The following is a 17,566-nucleotide window of genomic DNA, read 5'->3' as shown; positions in this document are numbered from 1 at the left end:
ATGCAACTGGAAGTATGTCAACTGACGCATAACCCCGAAGAAGAAGAAGAGGAAGAAGCTGAAGTAGAAATAGGAGAAGAAGATGAAGAAGAAGAGATGCGGCTGGTAGTCTGATTGGTGCAGAAAGCCCGAGTGTTTCCGTCGCCTCCGGGCCACCAGATACACTCCCCCTTTACCCCTCCTGTGTGAAATAGACCCGCACTATCTGAACTCCGTCGTCCCCAGACCAAGGCCTTTGCCGAAGTTTGGTTATCTAGACACGGCTCTGAAGCTGGGTGTGAGAGAGGTCGGCAGAAACTCAGAGCCTGCTCACCACACTGTGCAGTCTTTGTCCCAGCATCCACCTCCCAGGTAATACCAGCGTACAGACGTTGCCTCGCTAATTATAGAGCCGTGATCAATAATCGATAACTCTAGCATCAGAACGACAATGTGAATTGGAGATAAAAAGGCGATGATGTCTTAAAAGATCCGATTTTATGCTTAATGCTTTAATCTCCCCGCAGACTGCAGCAGCCGAACCATGGACGTTAGCTAGTTAGCATTAGCTTCCTTGCCGTTGAAAGGGACCGAGGAGCTAATAACAAAACAGCGCTGAGCTAACAAATGCTAATGTTAGCTTGTTAGACGGTATCTCTGGAGACCGTTGCTAATATTTTTTGTTTTAATATAAGTAATTGAATCTTTAATGAATTTAGTAGTGATGATGACAGTTTTAGCGCACAGCAAGGTTGTTTCAAAACTAAAATATTGTCTTTACACTCTTAGATAATTTCACCAAACTGTACTATATAAAACAGCTTGGGCCCGTGTTTATTCCCTGTCACTTATTAGTAAACAATGGTAACTTAAAAAAATTAAAAAGCCATTATTATAGTGTTTTATAAAGACAACAGTCTTTATATGAGGAGAGGCTGGACAGCTGCATCAGTAATCTCCTATGGCAACCAATGCTGCCGCCATCTTGGCAGGTAATTGAAAAGCTTTGTTTCAATAATAATAGTAATTATTATTATTCCTGTTCAAGTCAGAGTAACTGCCATACTGTGGCCCTGTCACTTATAGTGTTTCCTGAAAACATTTGCATATATTGTTGTAATGCTTACACATGCAGTGTTTGGCTGTTGCAGGAAGGAAACTCATTTTATGTTATTCTGCTTCTTTTAAAGTGACCACAACCAGTATTTTTAAATTAACAATGGGACATATGTCTTCTACAGCGCTGAACCCACAGGGTATTATTATCACCTGTCTCTGCAGTTCCCCTCGGCTCTACAGAGCATGTTATCAGCTTTCAACTCATTGTTTTGGGTTTAATACTCCACTTTCACCACTCTCTACAGCATCTGCTTTATTTGCAGCAAGCAGCTGTTTTCAAGGAGAAAGCTCTGAAAAACCAACTTTGCACCACCTGCCCAACACCCAATGGCAGACAGACAGACTGGTGAATAAGATGGAGTTTTTTGCAAATTAATAGCCAGATGTGTCCCTCATGAGTTGGTGGAAAACAGAGCTAAAAGGAAAGGGTTGTTGTGATGACTTTTATGTCATTATATTTTATTAAACTCCAATTGTTGAATTTTCACAACAGGAGTGAGTCTTTCCATTATCATGACTTGGAGTAGGAGGATCTTCTTTCGACCATTTCCTCATGATTAACGTCTTTGTCATCACTAATGGAAGATACCATTTTCTCTTACTGTATGATTGATTGGTTTTTGGGTTCATCATGTTGTGACATAATATTTGGGATTTTCTCAGCTGCCTACTGCCGAAAGATGACTTCATCTGGTCAGTTTTTGTGTTGGAAAAGTCAGGAGTAGCTTTTTCTCAGGAATAAATGTTTTCTATAGCAGACAAAGACATAACATGAGGCAACAGACACTATGCGTCTAATTGGTTAAACTGGTCTTACTGGACGCTTCTTAGGGCTATTAAAGATGGACGATAACTCCATAGGCCGACTGGTGGAAGCGCAATAGCACAGAGAAATTAAGTCTATAAGCAACCTGTAATATAAAACCCTCTCAATTAAGAGGCTCACCTAAAAATAAGGGTTCACTCCATTCAAAGAGACCATCTGCTGTCCTGGTAGAAAAAAATGCAGATTGTGGTGCAGCACAGTCAGTGGTTGGTTAACATTCATATTCGACCTGACTGAGGAGATTGGTAGAACATACAAAGGAAGATTTTACATCATCAGACAGCATACATAATAGCAGGGCCCTAAAACCATAGCAACTAAATTTAATTCAGCCATCATACCTGTGCTTTTCTTAGTGTTACATGCCAAAATGTCTTGCTTGAAAAATAAGCACATTTTTTGCCAGCCTGACTTTTTGGTTTGGCTGACACAGAATTCATTTTGTGATATGAATAAGTTGCTTGTAGCATATATCTGGTAATTGTCTTGCAGTAGTTGTAGTTTAAAAAAAATATTTGTGTGTGCGTGTCAGTTTAGCTAAATATTGCTTTTTTATGTTGCAGCTCCACAATGTCTGAACTTTTTATGGAATGTGTCGAGGAGGAGCTGGAACCATGGCAGAAACAAGTTCCTGAGGTTCACTTGATAGAGGATGATGATGATGAACCCATCTTCGTCGGAGTTCTCTGTATGTTATAGCACATTTTAAAATATTAATGCAAAGCATTTAAGCGCCTAATTTTGTTGACACCTAAGCCCCACAAACACAAATGATTACTGAATCATAATGTGAAATGTATAGCTGCTCAATATTTGGATTACAACAGTGTAATATTCATAATTATAATCAGATCTTATGTTATTATAGTATAGTAGTTTGATTAAGTTTATTTACTTTCAAAGACACAATATCCCGTTGAAGTGCTTATTTTAGTCCATTTGTATGTTCTTACAGCTAATAACCAAAAAGATGGAAGCCCTAAACCTCCGCCCCCTCAGAGGAACAGTGCAGGGATACAAGAAATTAAACGTCCTGCTCCACAGACTGTCATTGGCCCCTCACCAATAATGCTGCCACTGAATATGGCTGGAAATACAGTGAATACTGCAGCACCCAGTCTGACAACAGTGACTCCACAGCCTGTTATTGTCAACAACCAGGTATTGTTGAATTCCTTTTCCAGATAGTTTGCAAAAAGAACAGTTATTACTTTTTATTGTGGTTTCATTTTGTGTGGAGCAAACAGTTTTTCATGTTATGTAAACTAATGTGGTTGACGCATAAAGTACTAATATGGTGTCTTATGGATTCAAATTTCCAGGGCTTTATTGTCGCTTCTCCGCAATTAGCAAACAACAGTGAGTTTATTGCCTCTCTTGGGACACAGTACCCCCCTGGGACTTCATTTACAATCGTTCCAGGTAAACCTGCTTATAATATAGTTCTGCTGCTGTCCACTGGGGAGGAAATCCTCTTTCCTCCCTCATCAGTGATTTTGTGATGTTATAGAAAGGCTTTGTGAAAACATTTTATAGTTTTAATATGGTAATGATAAATTTGTCTGAAGAGATTGTATCCTCTGTTTTTCAGCTGGTCAGCAGCAGCTTTTTCAGCAGGTCAGTGCAGGCACAGTCATACCCGGTGCTGTCCACAGGCCTCAGGTGCAACAAATCAGCAACAACATTGTGACGTTGTCTAACGTCCAGAGCCCTGCTGTGTATTCAACACAACCTAATCAGCTGCAACCCAACCGGCCAAACTCCCAGTCTATTCAGACCCTCTCTGTGCCTGTAAAGGCCAATAGCACCAACAGAGGTAATTTCCTTAGATCTAACCTTACCTTACTTTACCATGCTTACAGCTCAGTCCACTGACAATGACCACAATGCAAATGTATTTTCTTATATTCCATACAGAACAAAGCCCTGTCAAACGTGGACTGGTACCACAGCAAATAGACAGTGTACCAAAAAGAGTAAAGCTTGATTTGGGTAAGTGTCTGATGCCAGAGGAATTTTCTTTGACACTGTTTTGTAATCTCCTTACTGTAAACAAACCCTAAACCTAATCTTAGTTTTTCTTGTGTTTGTTTCTACTATTTTGTTATTTGTAACTAACTTAACTGGTTTTCTGTAGCTCCAGCAAAAGTAACTGTCCAAGTGGAAAATGGAATCTTAAAGAAAAAGTGCTCCCAGTGTCAAGAAGAATTCCTTACGCAGGAAGCCCTGAAATTTCATATGATGGTGAGTAAAAAATGTAGATATAAAATATAAAAATATATGTACAAATGTGGACTCAGACATTAATTCTTTTTGAGTAAAATGCTCTTAATGTGTTTGTGCTTAAACAAATCGGACACCAGTATGAAGTTGGCATATTTATGTAAAACTTGTCATTATTTCAGAGTTGTGGTACAAACGTTGAAAGCACAGCTCCATCAGCGCTGAACATGGGTTCAAACAAGCGCATCATGCTGGTCTCAGATTTCTACTATGGCCAGTTTGAGGGAGATGGGAACAAGAAGGAGGGGCAGAAGACCAACACCACTTTCAAGTGCCAGAGCTGTTTAAAAGTTCTCAAGAACAATATCAGGTATGATTGTGTTTCTTCTCGCTCTCAGTAAAATAACAGAGTAATGGTCCATGTCTTCAATATGTCCTTGCTGAATGTACTATATCAGACAGCAAGGACACAGTGCAGCTCTGAATGCTGTGTTATGCTGCAACATTATCATTCATTTGGAGTTGTGTTTCTGACTACCTCACAAATTGCCTTTGCCTGCTCCTGAGGGAAATATCCGGCTTTTTAGTGCCAGGCAGGAAGTGCACATTGGGTTTTCTTAAAGCTTTTACTTGGAAAACATTTGACTGCTGCTGCCAAAGATGATTGCAGTGAGGGCGATGAGAGTGAACAAAAACAGTAAAGTTGCGGCTGAACAACTTTTAACACTGAGATAAACTTGCTGTAAAGCTCCATAAAGCCGAGAGCTGAATTTTCTGTGCTGTAGGTTCACAATTACCAGCGAACCCTTTTACATCACTGCATTGTTTTCACACTTTCATTTATCCAAGCATTTGAATCAATTATATGATTGCAGTGGACAGTTAACATGGACTTAAATGTTATGATGTTTGCGTGCATTTGTGTTGTTTGTAAACACTGCCACAAATGTAACCTGGGATATGAGTTTGATTTTAATCCTTCACTGCGAGTAAATTTGGGGAAACACTGAGTCTCAGATCAAAAACGGTCCACCTACAGTCATTAATATTCTCTCAAATGGCAAACTGGGACTCTGAAGACTTGCTGAAAAGAAATCTGTCCAGTGCCAATATAGGAGGAATGGACATCGTCTTTGGCCCTCACTGCAGTTTTCTTCTCAGATGGATGACAGTATCAGACCGTTTTCCCTCCTGGGCCTTAAGATGAAAAATGACTGCTAGTTTAGGTGGTGTAAGAACTGCTCCTTTGATTAAATAACGTTGCTTCAGAACATTGCAAAAAAGGCTTCTGTAAGCTGCTTTTAATGGGGAAACACATTTGTACTACGCCCGCACTCTCACAGTCGAGGTCATAGTTCATCCACATAAAAATTTCTATTAGAGGAGCTGAGGTAGCAGAATGTACAGGCTGAAAAATGGGCCATGCCTCGTCAGGGCAGCAGTGGCAGGTAGCTGTGGAGGTGTTCACTGCAGTCCGTGGAGCTCTACATCATTAGGCAAAACAAAAATCTGTGTGTAATTGCTGATATTATAACGGCCATTATACATGCTTAGAAAGTGAGGTGTAAGGAGAATACTTCATTTATCTTTAAACCCTTTGGGACCTGGTCCATAACCGCTCCATGCGCACAGGCCATGAATATTAAATTTTTTTTGTCCGCTACTTGACATTGGTTTTGTTTTTAATGCGTCTGGTTTGACTTTTAAAAACTGAAATATTTCTCAAATCACTGAACATCTCTTGCACATGCAGATTATGTGCCCACAGTTGAGGTTTTTTGTTTTGTTAGGCATCATTTATTTATTTATTTGATAAATTCAGTTGACCTTGCTGCTGACAAAATATGTAGGCCCACACTGTTTAACGGATAAAACGGGGTGTGTATGGCATGCACACTGAAAAATACAATATAAATACAATATTAATGACTTAGGAAGTCTTTTTTGAATTACTTTCATACATGATTTACATGTTCATACATGTTTTTTGTATGGATGATGGAGGTGAAAATCAGCTCAACACTGTGCTCCGTTAACATACAGCAGTGATTTGGTTTGATGTTAGTTTGTTGAGTGACATATTCAAATTGATTGTCTTGTCTGAACAGCAGTCCAAAGCCCAAAAGTCACTGTTATACTGTTATACTGTTTATAGCCTGGAACCAGCAAAGTTTGCCATTTTTGCTTTAAAAATTATTAAAAATAATTAATAATAGTTGCCAATTGATGTTTTGTACATTGACAAGCAAAATATCAACCAATTCTTTCAGCTCTATTTGATTTAATCCTGTTGTTACCTGTTCCTGTTGAAACCAGTATTGAATATGTTAAGCATCTTGTATACAGGAATGACTTTTGGGAAAGGTGTTTTCACCCAGTCCCATAAAACTGTCTCATTAAATGGCCACTGCCGAGCTGTTCTGTCGAAGAGGCTCTTTCTCCAATACATGTTTAACCACTGGAAACAGACACAGTGAACTGAAGGCATGGCCTTCTGTAAACAGCAACTTTAATCTCACTCATCATAGTTTCTCAGATTCCTAGGTGACACCTTCATACATCAGTTTTGTCTGACCAACAGTCCAAAACTCAGAGATACTCAGTTTACAGTGATATGAAACAGTAAAAAGCAAAGCATCACAGTTGAGAAGCTGAAACTAAAGAATGTATGACAGTTTTCCTTTGACGAATGGATCTTACTTTATATACTAAATTGTTAACAGCCCCCGTGTTAATCAGTGGTTTCAGCTCCTCATGTCACGCAAATGAATCTGTTGTGCTTCTTTACAGAGACAAGCTGTCAGCTCCTTTGTATTAAAGAGTCATGTGCTCTGTGTGTGTGCGCAGGTTTATGAACCATATGAAACACCATCTAGAGCTGGAGAAGCAGAACAGTGAGAGCTGGGAAAGCCACACAACCTGCCAGCATTGCTACCGACAGTATATGACTCCGTTCCAGCTGCAGTGCCACATCGAGAGCGCTCACAGCCCGATCGAATCCTCAAGTATGGCATAAAAATCTGTGCAGCTTAATGTATAGACATGACAGTTCAGTCACACACTAAGCGTCCATTTGTAATTTTCTTTTCTTTCCTTTTTCAGCCAATTGCAAAATCTGTGAGCTGGCATTTGAGTCAGAGCAAGTGCTCCTGGAACACATGAAGGATAACCACAAACCCGGGGAAATGCCTTACGTCTGCCAGGTCTGCTGCTTGTTATCGAGTTGTGGTTTGGTTAAACGTTTCAAGGACGACATGTACTGACACTGAAATTCTCTTTAATTGATTCCACAGGTGTGCAATTACAGGTCCTCTTTCTTCTCAGACGTGGAGGCGCATTTCCGAAGCGTCCATGAAAATACAAAAGACCTGCTCTGTCCCTTCTGTCTCAAAGTTCTCAGAAGTAGTCACATGTACATGCAACACTACATGAAACATCAGGTATGAGGCTGCATGTCATCCAGTCTGTTGAAAAGCCGGCAGAACCTTTCTTTGAAAAAGTGTCATTTCAAATGTAAAACATTTGGATTCACTGTGTTTTTCAGTCTACTGATTCTGTAAATTCTTTAGAGTTTGAATTTACTTTTGTACTTTTAGCTCCAACTGCAAGGTTAGATTGATTTGGTTGTCTACCCAGCACCTTATTGTAATACATAAAAAACTGACAATAAAGCATGCTTCCCTAAAAGTGCAATCATTATGGTAGAGTTGGAACCAAACAAAATGAATTGCTGTTCTATTAATAGAAATTAAAGTAGTTCCTTTCATTATTCATTATACTTTTTCAGTGAATCCATATTTCAGCAATTAGCCTCTACTCGCTATGATTATTAATCACATTTTTGTGTTTTGTTTTTTTCTTTTTTTCTGATTCAGAAAAAAGGGATCCATCGCTGTGGAAAATGCAGACTGAATTTCCTCACCTACAAGGAGAAAGTGGAGCACAGGACTCACGTCCACAAGACTTTCAGAAAACCTAAAGCCCTGGAGGGCCTTCCTCCGGGTACAAAGGTCAGACATTACAAGATCCATACATCATTTTCACTATTCTTAGATTCATACAAATTTAATTCAGCGTCAGTGTACGTTGTGTTTTGCTTTCAGGTGACCATTCGAGCCTCCCTCACAGGAAAGACGCCCGTAGTGCCGATCTCTCCTGATCGGTCTGGCTTTACCGTCAGTCCGGACACAAGTTTCACTCAGCAAACCAAAACTCCAGTCAGTGTATCCAAGTCTAAGTCGAATGTCTCTGGAGCAGGAAAAGCCAAGACGACTCAGAGCAAGAAGCAAGATAGTCGAACTTCCAAACACAACCTGGCACTCAGGAATCTCAGGTTGTTAACTGAGTTTTTTTCGACACAGCAATCAGAGACACTAAGTTCTTTGTTAATACAAACTCTGCTCATTTGTGCTGCAATTAAAATCAACAGAAATCTCTGTTATTAGAAGGTTTTAGGTTGAAAATGAATGTAAAGTGAAAAATATCTGTGGTGTAGGGGGAGAAGAATGAATTAAATGTTTGCAGTACGATATCTATCAGTGTGGGGATTCTTTTGATGATCAGGACTGGCTCTTGGGCAACTCAGAAAACTGGGCCCCCCAAAAAACTAATAATCCATAACCCCAGACATATACAGCTTTGGGCCCTGATCATTCAGATCATCCCACTCTTGCCATTAATATGGAGCCCGACCTCCTGGGTATTTATGACAACAAATTAATAGGTGTTATTACAGCCTAGCAATACACAAAGCAGCTAATCGCAAATTTTCCAGACACACTTCATTAGGCTGGCTAAAAATAATATGGTATGTAGTAAACAGAGTGGGATTTTAAAAAAGTGTGGGACATTTGGCAAACTGGATTGAGAAAACAATATGCTGGTTTTAGTCACATGATATGGGTTTTTAAGCAGATGAGATAGGATAATGTAGTGGTATAATAGAAGAGCTTAGAACCCGCAGGCCACTCAGCGGACAATTAACAAAGGTATTTGGATTTGTGGGTTTGTTTATCTGAGATAATGACGTGACTCAGATTGTTACAAACTCAAAAAAATTCAAATAATTTATCTTTTGCAGTGTCGTGAAATCTGACTTGATATGTGAAGGAACAGTTTTTCAAATGTTTAAACCAAACCATGTTTCTGAACTGTGTGATGGATCCTTGTGTTTTGATCTCCTTTTTCGCATTTCCAATTTTCAGAGTCAACGGAGGGCGCTACACCTGCATCGAGTGCAACACACAAGTCGACCACTTCTTTTCTCATTTCCCAATGGTTTCAAATTGTGGCGCGTGCAAATATCGGACAAGTTGCAAAGTTTCTATTGGGAATCATATGATAAGGTGAGTAAAAATTTTAATCAAATCAGTATTTGTGGCACATTATTTTACATCTGTATTTATTTGACAAGTTTTGTGACAAATATTTCTTTGGCCCTTTTAAAGATTTCACAGTACCATCACCAAAAACAGATTTTTGAAAATGGATCATAAGAAAAATTCATCTACATTAAAGTAAGTGCGAAGTATAGCTACCATTTTGCACAACACAGAACACAGTGTTTTCTGTTTAAACTTGAACATGACAGAAGACTTTTTTTTGCCCCAGATTAACGCTGGTCTGTCTCAACTGTGACCTCCTCGTGGATGCATCAGGCGGTGACCTGATGACCAAACATTTAACTGATCGACCAAATCACATATGCAAAGTCATTCAGGAGAAAGGTATGTTTTCTTTTAAAACCCCTGGTACCACCTGAGTCATCGCTAGAATTTAGTGATGCAAGTTTCTTGAAAAGGCTGTCTTTTGTGTTTGACCCAGCAGATGTCAAAGCCAAAGATCGAGTGTGAGTAGAAACTACTACCCACATTACATCTTGTCACCGGTTTATCTTTAATCTATAAGAAAAAGACTTGACAATGTAGAAGACCAAGGAAACATTGATTAGATTCTGAAAGGGGCACTCCACTCATTTAGTGTCACACTTGTCTGCAAAAGTCAGATTTTAAAAAAATAAAATAAAAAAAGGAGGTCAAGTGCTAGAAACATAAGTGATGTTATTTGCTCAGACTTGACAAAATTATCCAAATGTTTTATTGACTCCCTGTGCTCCATTAAGGCACTGAAAGAATAAAATCCCAATAAATTGGCATCTGAAGTTTCCCTCTCACTAAGCGTAGTGTAGCTGTTTACAAATTTCCATTACTGTTACTTATGTTTCAACTGTGTTTAGCATTTGTTAATATTGTTTGGTAATGTCTGCGTGTTAATCTGCTTCTATAATGCTGATCTCTTCTTTTCATGCAGGCATCTCGTCCTGGGGCAGCCAGCAAAAGTCTTGTACCTCCTGACGTCAGCATCTGCTCAAAGACCAAAGGAAATGGACTCAAAACTAGTTGAAAGTGTCACATCTGGAAACATTTCCGTTGCCACTGTTGATCAACCAGAGCCGATGTTACCAGCAGGTGATCAGGAGAAGGGTTCCACAGAAATAAGTAACAGTGAAGGTCCCTTCAGAGGAGAATTAAAGCAGTCGTGTACATCAGTTGGGGTTTTAGATTGCAGTGATGGGCGGGTGGGTAATTCAGAGAGCCCAGATGTCGGAGAGCAGCTCCTGGTCTCAGGGATCATCCCTGAGCATGAGACTAAGGAAGAGCAAACCAAATCTGAATGAACCTGTACATCAGCTAAACAATGCACATGACAAACTAAAGGTCTGCACAGTTATGGATTTAAAAACAACTGCTTCATCAGCCATATCTCGGCTCTGTAGTTTCTTTTTCAAATATCAATTGTGATGATGTTGCTTTGGCTGCTAGTATTTGCTACTACTACTTAAGATTTACGTGTTTGGCGGGTGAGTTTCAACAATTGGAAAAGTATTTTATTCTTATTTATAAATAAAGATGCATCCCCTACAGTCTTATTTGCCCTTTAAACTGTCTAATTAGATAATTTGCAAACATCACAAGTCATTATTCTGCATCTTGACTGATTCCAGACCATGCAGTGTCAGTTGTGGGCTTGACTTAAATGACTCTTGATTATTTTGTATTTCTTTAAAGTTTCAAAAACTCATCGATGTTATGCTTAAGGAAACCCCATTTGCCATCCGGAGGACAGTGTTTGGCTCTGCTCCTGATCACCAGTGTTTTTGATTTGCTTTACTGAGGAAAGATGAACACATTTTTCAGTAATGTGACCCTAAAATTCCACCACACTGAGTGGCACAAAATGTACATGCTCATGTTCTCTCTGATGATTTATTGACGTCATTTTAAATTTCTGTGTAGTTCCCATAAAAGTGCACAAAGAAAAGAATGTACTTTTGCTTTTGATTCAATTTTGTTAAAACAGTTTGAGCCCCATTTTTATTGAAGACTATTTCACGCTGGTAGGTTTAAGATATTTGTATTAGGTTTTTATCGTCCATTAATTTGTGGTTTTCTATCATTGTATAATGTGTAAATTATTTTTTGAGATGTAATCACAAAGCTGCTCCTTTTTTATAGTGAATTTGAGATTATACCAACAAAAAAAAAAGCAGGCATTATCACTAAAATCTATACATTGTTTATAGAAAATTCCTGATTTGTGGCAGAAATATTGGTCTATTATTGATGTGGAACATATATCATTAAGAGCTGAGGTGTGAATGTACCAGAGTAAGTTATATCTCAGCACACAGAGAGTTGCTTTAAACCATTAAGAAATGCAATAGGACATGTATAGAAAATATTAGCATCTAATTTTATTAAATGTATAATACTAAGAAAGAGAATTTCAGCTTTGTCAAATGTTTGCCCAGAACAAAACAGAAAAGGTGGAAAATGACCACAACTATTTGAGGAATGAGAAAAACAATAGCTGTATACTACTGTACCCAAGTAGATTTTTTTTATTTTTTATTTTAACTGTGTTCAAAGTGCCAGCTTGTAAAAGAAACACGCTACTTTGGGCACGGGTACTCAGCACAGCACTTCAGCTTGTCAACCGATTCTCCTGTCACCGCTGCTGGTTGATTAAGTTGCCTTTTATGTTGCTTTTACTGGAAAAAGAAGTCAAATTCCCTGTGGCTCTGGGAATATTTCATACAATGCGATTTGTTTACATAGTGTGGCTTAAAATGTCAAAAGTCATTGTTCATGTCCTAAGTTTTTAAAAAGGGTTTTCAGTCTCTATAGAGCAAATCTCTAAATGCATCTATATCCATAATGTCACTGTAAATGTAAGCCCCTAAGTCTGTTTTGAATACATTCCTCTAAAGATATATTGTGTTCCCCCTTAGGGCACATTTTCCTCAGAGATCTATAAACTACTGGGTTTGGATCAGTGTTTTTCTGTTGTTTGTTATGTAAATAAATCTTTAATATGAGACGATTTAGTATTTGTATGATACTTTTCTGAATGTCGGCCTTTTACAGGAGTGTTTTAACAGTACAGTATTAATACTTTTACTTAAGTAAAGGATCTACTTTGTCCACCCCTGCTTGATAAAGGTGTAGATCAGGGACAGTATATATATATATATGTCTTTATATACTGTATATATATTTATATACAGTAAATATATCTTTGAATGGTGAGTAAAAGGCAGTTAACAAAAGAAGACAAACTGGTTGGTCAGGTTTGCTATATGCTTTAATTTTAGAAACACAGACAGAATTGTGTAAATTTAAATAATAGCTGGTAGTGTATATGTGTATGGTTCACAAAAGATGCGCAGAAGATTTATTTTGATTTTCCCGGACCTGACGTCATTGTCAAGACTAATTTTTATTGGCTGAGCGTACGGCGACGCGGCGTTCCCAGGACAACGAGACGCCAAACAACCGAGGAAACCCGTCGACACCTCCGGTTAACTACGGCTAATTAAGCGGTCACTACAGCTGTGCATCGAAACTCGCTTCAAGTTAATTCATCGGAAATTGTTTACGAGAAAGGGAGTGGAGGAGAATAAAGTTAAGAAGGCTGGTATCCACGAAAAGCACCACAAACATGGTAAATCCTCGTTGGCAAACCGAAGTTTGAGTTAGCTTAGGTGCTACAAACAGAGCAGTAACCATGCTTTGAACATCATTCAGCTTGTTTCTGTTCACCTGTTTTAAGTGTTTTCTCATGTGTGTTTTTCACCGGGACAGAATCGTAACTGGGCGTACAGCCAGCAGCAGAGGGTCATGTCTCAGCGCCAGAGTCAGGAACAGCAGAGACAGCAGGAGGCCATCCGTGTGGACAGGGAGAGACAGCTGCAGGCCAGTCTGCGGTCAGAGGAGAACTTTGAGAGGAAGAGACACCTGCGACAGGTGCAGGAGGAACTCAACGAGAGGCAAATGGAGAGCGCTCTGCTAAAGGTGTGATCTTGTTTGTGCTTGTAACACATGGCACCTTCATTATTTCCCCAGATACCCTGAAACCACTATTTTATAACATTTTATAGACAGAACATTCAATTGATTATTAAGAAAATAATTGTCACTCACACTGATAATGAAAATACTTGACAATTGTACCCATACAGTACTTTCCCCAGGGTTTTCCATGTGTTAATTACTTAATAAACAGAAACAAAATGGTAGTAGTTTGATAAAACACAACTTTACAACAAATGATAACATTAGAAACTAAAACAGTTGACAGCTTAAAATTAGATTTTATCACTAAATCCCTTCTCAAGAACATTTAAGCATTAGCCTTGTTGATGAAGAGGTCATTATGAGTTACAGAATTGAACAATTAAGTTTAGCTGTATCTCATTTCATGCTGCACACATAAATTGTATAAAAAAGACAAGTTAGAATGGAATATAAAATAAAATAATAAATAAACAAATAGAGAATAAAAAGTTTCTATAACAGTAGCAATAAGAAAAGAACAACCCTGTATTTAAAAAGGAAAATTACAAATGTGTATATACACATATGCACACAAATGATGTACAATATTACTGAATAATTGTAATGCAAAAACATAGTAGTAGGCAGTAATGGTAAAGGTGTCAGGGTTTCTTTAAATACTGTAATGAAACAGTTAAAGTGATTCTGATTCAAGCGAAGAATCTTTCCTTTAAAACAGCACCTTATTTTGTAAGGAACACTGAGCAGGTGCAGGGAAAATTTATCAGCATGTCTGTTTTATTGATAATCGCCACTAAAACAGTTAAAAACCATGGCCCAATGGTGGTTTGAGATCCAAACAACACTACTTTGTATTATATTAACTGTATCTTACCTGAATACAGATGCAGGTAATTATAGTCATAATTAAATTTGACTTGCAGGCAGAGGAGGAGAGAATAAACAGGGAAAAGCAACTGGAACAAGAGGAGAGAATAGCTAAAGAGCTGGCCCGCATCAACTTCGAGAAACAGAGGGACGAGAAAATGAGGCAGTATATCAAAGAGAACAGGTATGCACACTTACTTCATTACCTCGACCTACTCTATATTCTGGATTAGTATACAAATGCAACACTTTTTGCTTTTGTGCAGTCTATCTCTGCTTTAGTCTCTGCATTACTCATGTCAATAAAAGTGTATTTAAATCTTTTCAGCATGGAGCTTCGAGAGCTGGAGTCAAAACTGAAGTCTGCATATTTGAACAAGGAAAGAGCTGCACAGATCGCCGAGCACAAAGCTATGAAACTGGAGACAATGGTGAGCACTGTCATCAATGATTTCAGTCAGTTAACAAAAACCTTTTTTCCATTTCCTGAACGGCTTGTTGCAAAATAGTGAGGGGAACTGCAATAGCTAAAATTAATTATGTACTCTTTGTTGGAAAAAAGTTGGATCAGCTGTATGCATGGGCTTGTGTTTATCGAATTATTGAGAATTATTGCTCTAAAGAGCAACTTAGAAAAATTTTTATTTCTCATAATAATGAAGGATTTTTTTTTTTAAGTGTTAGGTTTCATATACTTATGGGCTGAGATGCTTCACTAATGGCTTTTAAGATCATTTTTAACCCAAGATTTAATCTTAATTTTAAGCTAATTAAAACTTCGAAATACAAAAACCAAATTTCTGTGTTGAAGCCTACATACTATATGCCGCGCATGTCTTTTCTCTGTCATAAGCGTGAGGAGGCAGACTTTGCTCGCAAGATGAAGAGCGACCATGAGCGAGCAGCCACTGAGCAGCAGAAGCTGGCGCAGAAACGTCACGAGGAGCTGGTGCAGTATCAGAGGGAGCTGGAGCACCAGCTCATGGAGAGGGAGCGCAAGAGACAAGAGGCGTACGAGGAGTTTCTCAAAGAGAAGCTCATGGTGGATGAGATTGTCAGGAAGATTTACGAGGAGGATCAGAAGTGAGTCCTTCACTACTAACCCTTATACTGCTTAACAGGAATGCACAGTGCATACAAGAAGATTTTTCTTGCTGAAGGTAACAGTAAAGAAAAAAGATTTTAGTAGGAGCATAGGCTTGAGTTGAAGTCTATGGATTTAAATCTGGCGTGCTTTAACTGGCCTGTTTATTTAGAGAGAATAGACTGTAAATTTATTGGAAAATGTTGTTTTGGTGAAGGGAGAGACAGCTGAAACTGGAGAAGGTCAAAGCCACTATGCAGCACATTGAAGAATTCAAGAGACAGCAGGCTGAGTGGAGACGCATGGAGCAAGAAAAGATGGAGGCCGAGAACAGGCGGATCATGGAGTTTGCGAGCCAACAGCAGCACACGGAGGAGAGCCGAATGGCTAAGATCAGAGAGAGGGAACAAGCCAAAGAGCACCTTCATAAAATAGTTGAGACAACTTTTTTTTTTTTTCACATGGCCATCAATTCATCTATTCAGTCACTGACACATGTCTGCAGCTGATACCAATGATCACTAATATCACTCCTTTCTCTTCTCGTCTAGTTGTCGAAGCAGATCGAAGAGGAGAAGCAGCAGCGTGAAGAAATGGAGCGAGTCCGTGAGGAACTTTGCTTCGAGGAACAAGAAGAGGCCAACAGGCAGAGAGAAATCGTAAGAATCATTAATTTTCTGTTTTTAAACACCAGTGTTCAACAATTCTAACTTAAAGACAAATGACAGTTGATATTACAGTAATGACAAAGGAGATATCCTAAAAAATAATATTTTATATATTGGATGTTAAGGCTTAAGTGATGATTACAAGTGGTAATTATCAATTAATTTGTAAATCATTTTTAAATCAATCATGTGGGCTATAAAAAGGCAGAAAACTATATTTCCTTGACAATCGTGTAAGGTAGAGAAAGCAGCAGCAATCTGCTAGTCAAGTCTTACTGTCACTGTTTTGAAGTGATACCTTTTGTAGTGTATCATTTCACCACCTTAACATGTGCTCAGTACCTCCTGGACAAAACTCTACCTCTTGAACTGCACTTCTTCATGAACAGCAGCTCATGAGACAGAGGCTTGGATTTATGTTTACGTGTACCAAAATTATCCTAACATATAATTTTTAAAAACTTCCCTAACAGGAAGCGATGGAGAAGAAAATCAGACAGCGGCTGATGATGCAGCAGACCTGCCAGGAGCAGATGGCTTTCAAAGAGATGAAGAGGCAGGCAGAGAAAGAGGAAGAGGAGGCCTTCAGGAAAATAATGATGGCTAAGTTCGCGGAGGACGATCGCATAGAGCAGATGAATGCCCAGAAACGACGCATGAAGCAACTCGAGCACAAACGCGAGGTGGAGAAACTGATAGAGGACAGGAGACGGCAGCGTGAGGCTGACATGGTACGAACCACGCTTAAGTGTGCAAAATTTCATCAAAAATAAGGTGGTACTGGTGTAGTTGAACTGTCAGTGGTTGTACTGTGATAAAACTTCTACCTGTTTCCTTCATCTTTTATTGCAAAGGCTTGGAAACAAAGATGTGCCAATGAAAGTAGGCCAATATGACAAGAGAACAGCATCAATGACAGACATTATTTGTAATCCATGGTGCATTTGTAACAGCTTTTGACTGTAGCGTCAGTTTTGAACAACCTGTTTTGATAATTATATTTTAATCACTCTCTTCAAGGAACTGGAGGCTAAAGAAAGAGCGATTGAGGAGGAGAGGGAGGCGCTGCGTAGACAGATCATTGAAGAAGAGAGGCAGCAACTTCTTCAACGTCACGCAACAAAACTCCTTGGATACTTACCTAAGGTATGATGCAGCATTTTACACAGCTTCATATCTTCTGTAGATCAAACAAGTGTATGAACATCAGTTTATCTACTTTCAGGGCTTGCTCCGTGAAGATGACCTGGAGCACTTTGATGAAGACTTCAGAAAAAGCTTTAAAGCACGTCAGGCTGACATCTTGTCTGAAGACGGCTGGGACAGCGATGAATAAACGTTTTTCTCCCGGTGTGCCACTAGAGGGCAGTTTAAGGTTACAGTGAATAGTCCAGCATTTTTTAGAGACTACAAGGTTCTGTGTTTCTCAGTATTCATACCAGCA

The 17,566-nt window shown here is 38.9% G+C and overlaps 2 protein-coding genes across 6 annotated transcripts; both read left to right on the top strand.

Annotated features, from left to right (window-relative positions):
* Nucleotides 1-141: 141 nt before the first annotated feature.
* Nucleotides 142-12,524, top strand: znf280d (zinc finger protein 280D). 5 transcript variants are annotated; one of them, XM_041044028.1, is made up of 18 exons: nucleotides 142-351; nucleotides 2,488-2,612; nucleotides 2,880-3,085; nucleotides 3,247-3,346; nucleotides 3,516-3,740; nucleotides 3,842-3,916; nucleotides 4,062-4,168; nucleotides 4,330-4,517; nucleotides 6,995-7,152; nucleotides 7,250-7,350; nucleotides 7,441-7,587; nucleotides 8,023-8,157; nucleotides 8,251-8,480; nucleotides 9,352-9,492; nucleotides 9,595-9,663; nucleotides 9,758-9,873; nucleotides 9,971-9,995; nucleotides 10,457-12,524. In XM_041044028.1, the coding sequence occupies exons 2-18, from the start codon at nucleotides 2,495-2,497 to the stop codon at nucleotides 10,821-10,823; spliced, it is 2,508 nt and encodes an 835-aa protein (XP_040899962.1). In that variant the 5' UTR covers nucleotides 142-351; nucleotides 2,488-2,494; the 3' UTR covers nucleotides 10,824-12,524. The 5 variants fall into 5 exon arrangements, with proteins under 5 accessions (XP_040899962.1, XP_040899926.1, XP_040899953.1 ...); XM_041043992.1 differs by lacking the exon at nucleotides 142-351 and adding an exon at nucleotides 741-971; XM_041044001.1 differs by lacking the exon at nucleotides 142-351 and adding an exon at nucleotides 743-971 and having other exon boundaries at nucleotides 9,974-9,995.
* A 623-nt stretch (nucleotides 12,525-13,147) lies between these two features.
* mns1 (meiosis-specific nuclear structural 1) lies at nucleotides 13,148-17,471 on the top strand. The gene is made up of 10 exons (XM_041039134.1): nucleotides 13,148-13,160; nucleotides 13,259-13,500; nucleotides 14,427-14,554; nucleotides 14,699-14,801; nucleotides 15,224-15,453; nucleotides 15,672-15,888; nucleotides 16,006-16,113; nucleotides 16,596-16,853; nucleotides 17,143-17,268; nucleotides 17,348-17,471. Exons 1-10 carry the CDS (start codon nucleotides 13,148-13,150, stop codon nucleotides 17,456-17,458), a joined length of 1,536 nt encoding a protein of 511 aa, XP_040895068.1. The 3' UTR covers nucleotides 17,459-17,471.
* Nucleotides 17,472-17,566: the final 95 nt, after the last annotated feature.

This window comes from Toxotes jaculatrix, chromosome 1 (genome assembly GCF_017976425.1).
Source record: "Toxotes jaculatrix isolate fToxJac2 chromosome 1, fToxJac2.pri, whole genome shotgun sequence".
In the NCBI taxonomy this organism is placed as follows: domain Eukaryota; kingdom Metazoa; phylum Chordata; class Actinopteri; family Toxotidae; genus Toxotes; species Toxotes jaculatrix.
Note: the sequence above shows the minus strand (reverse complement) of the source record. Positions and strands in the feature narration are given on the sequence as shown.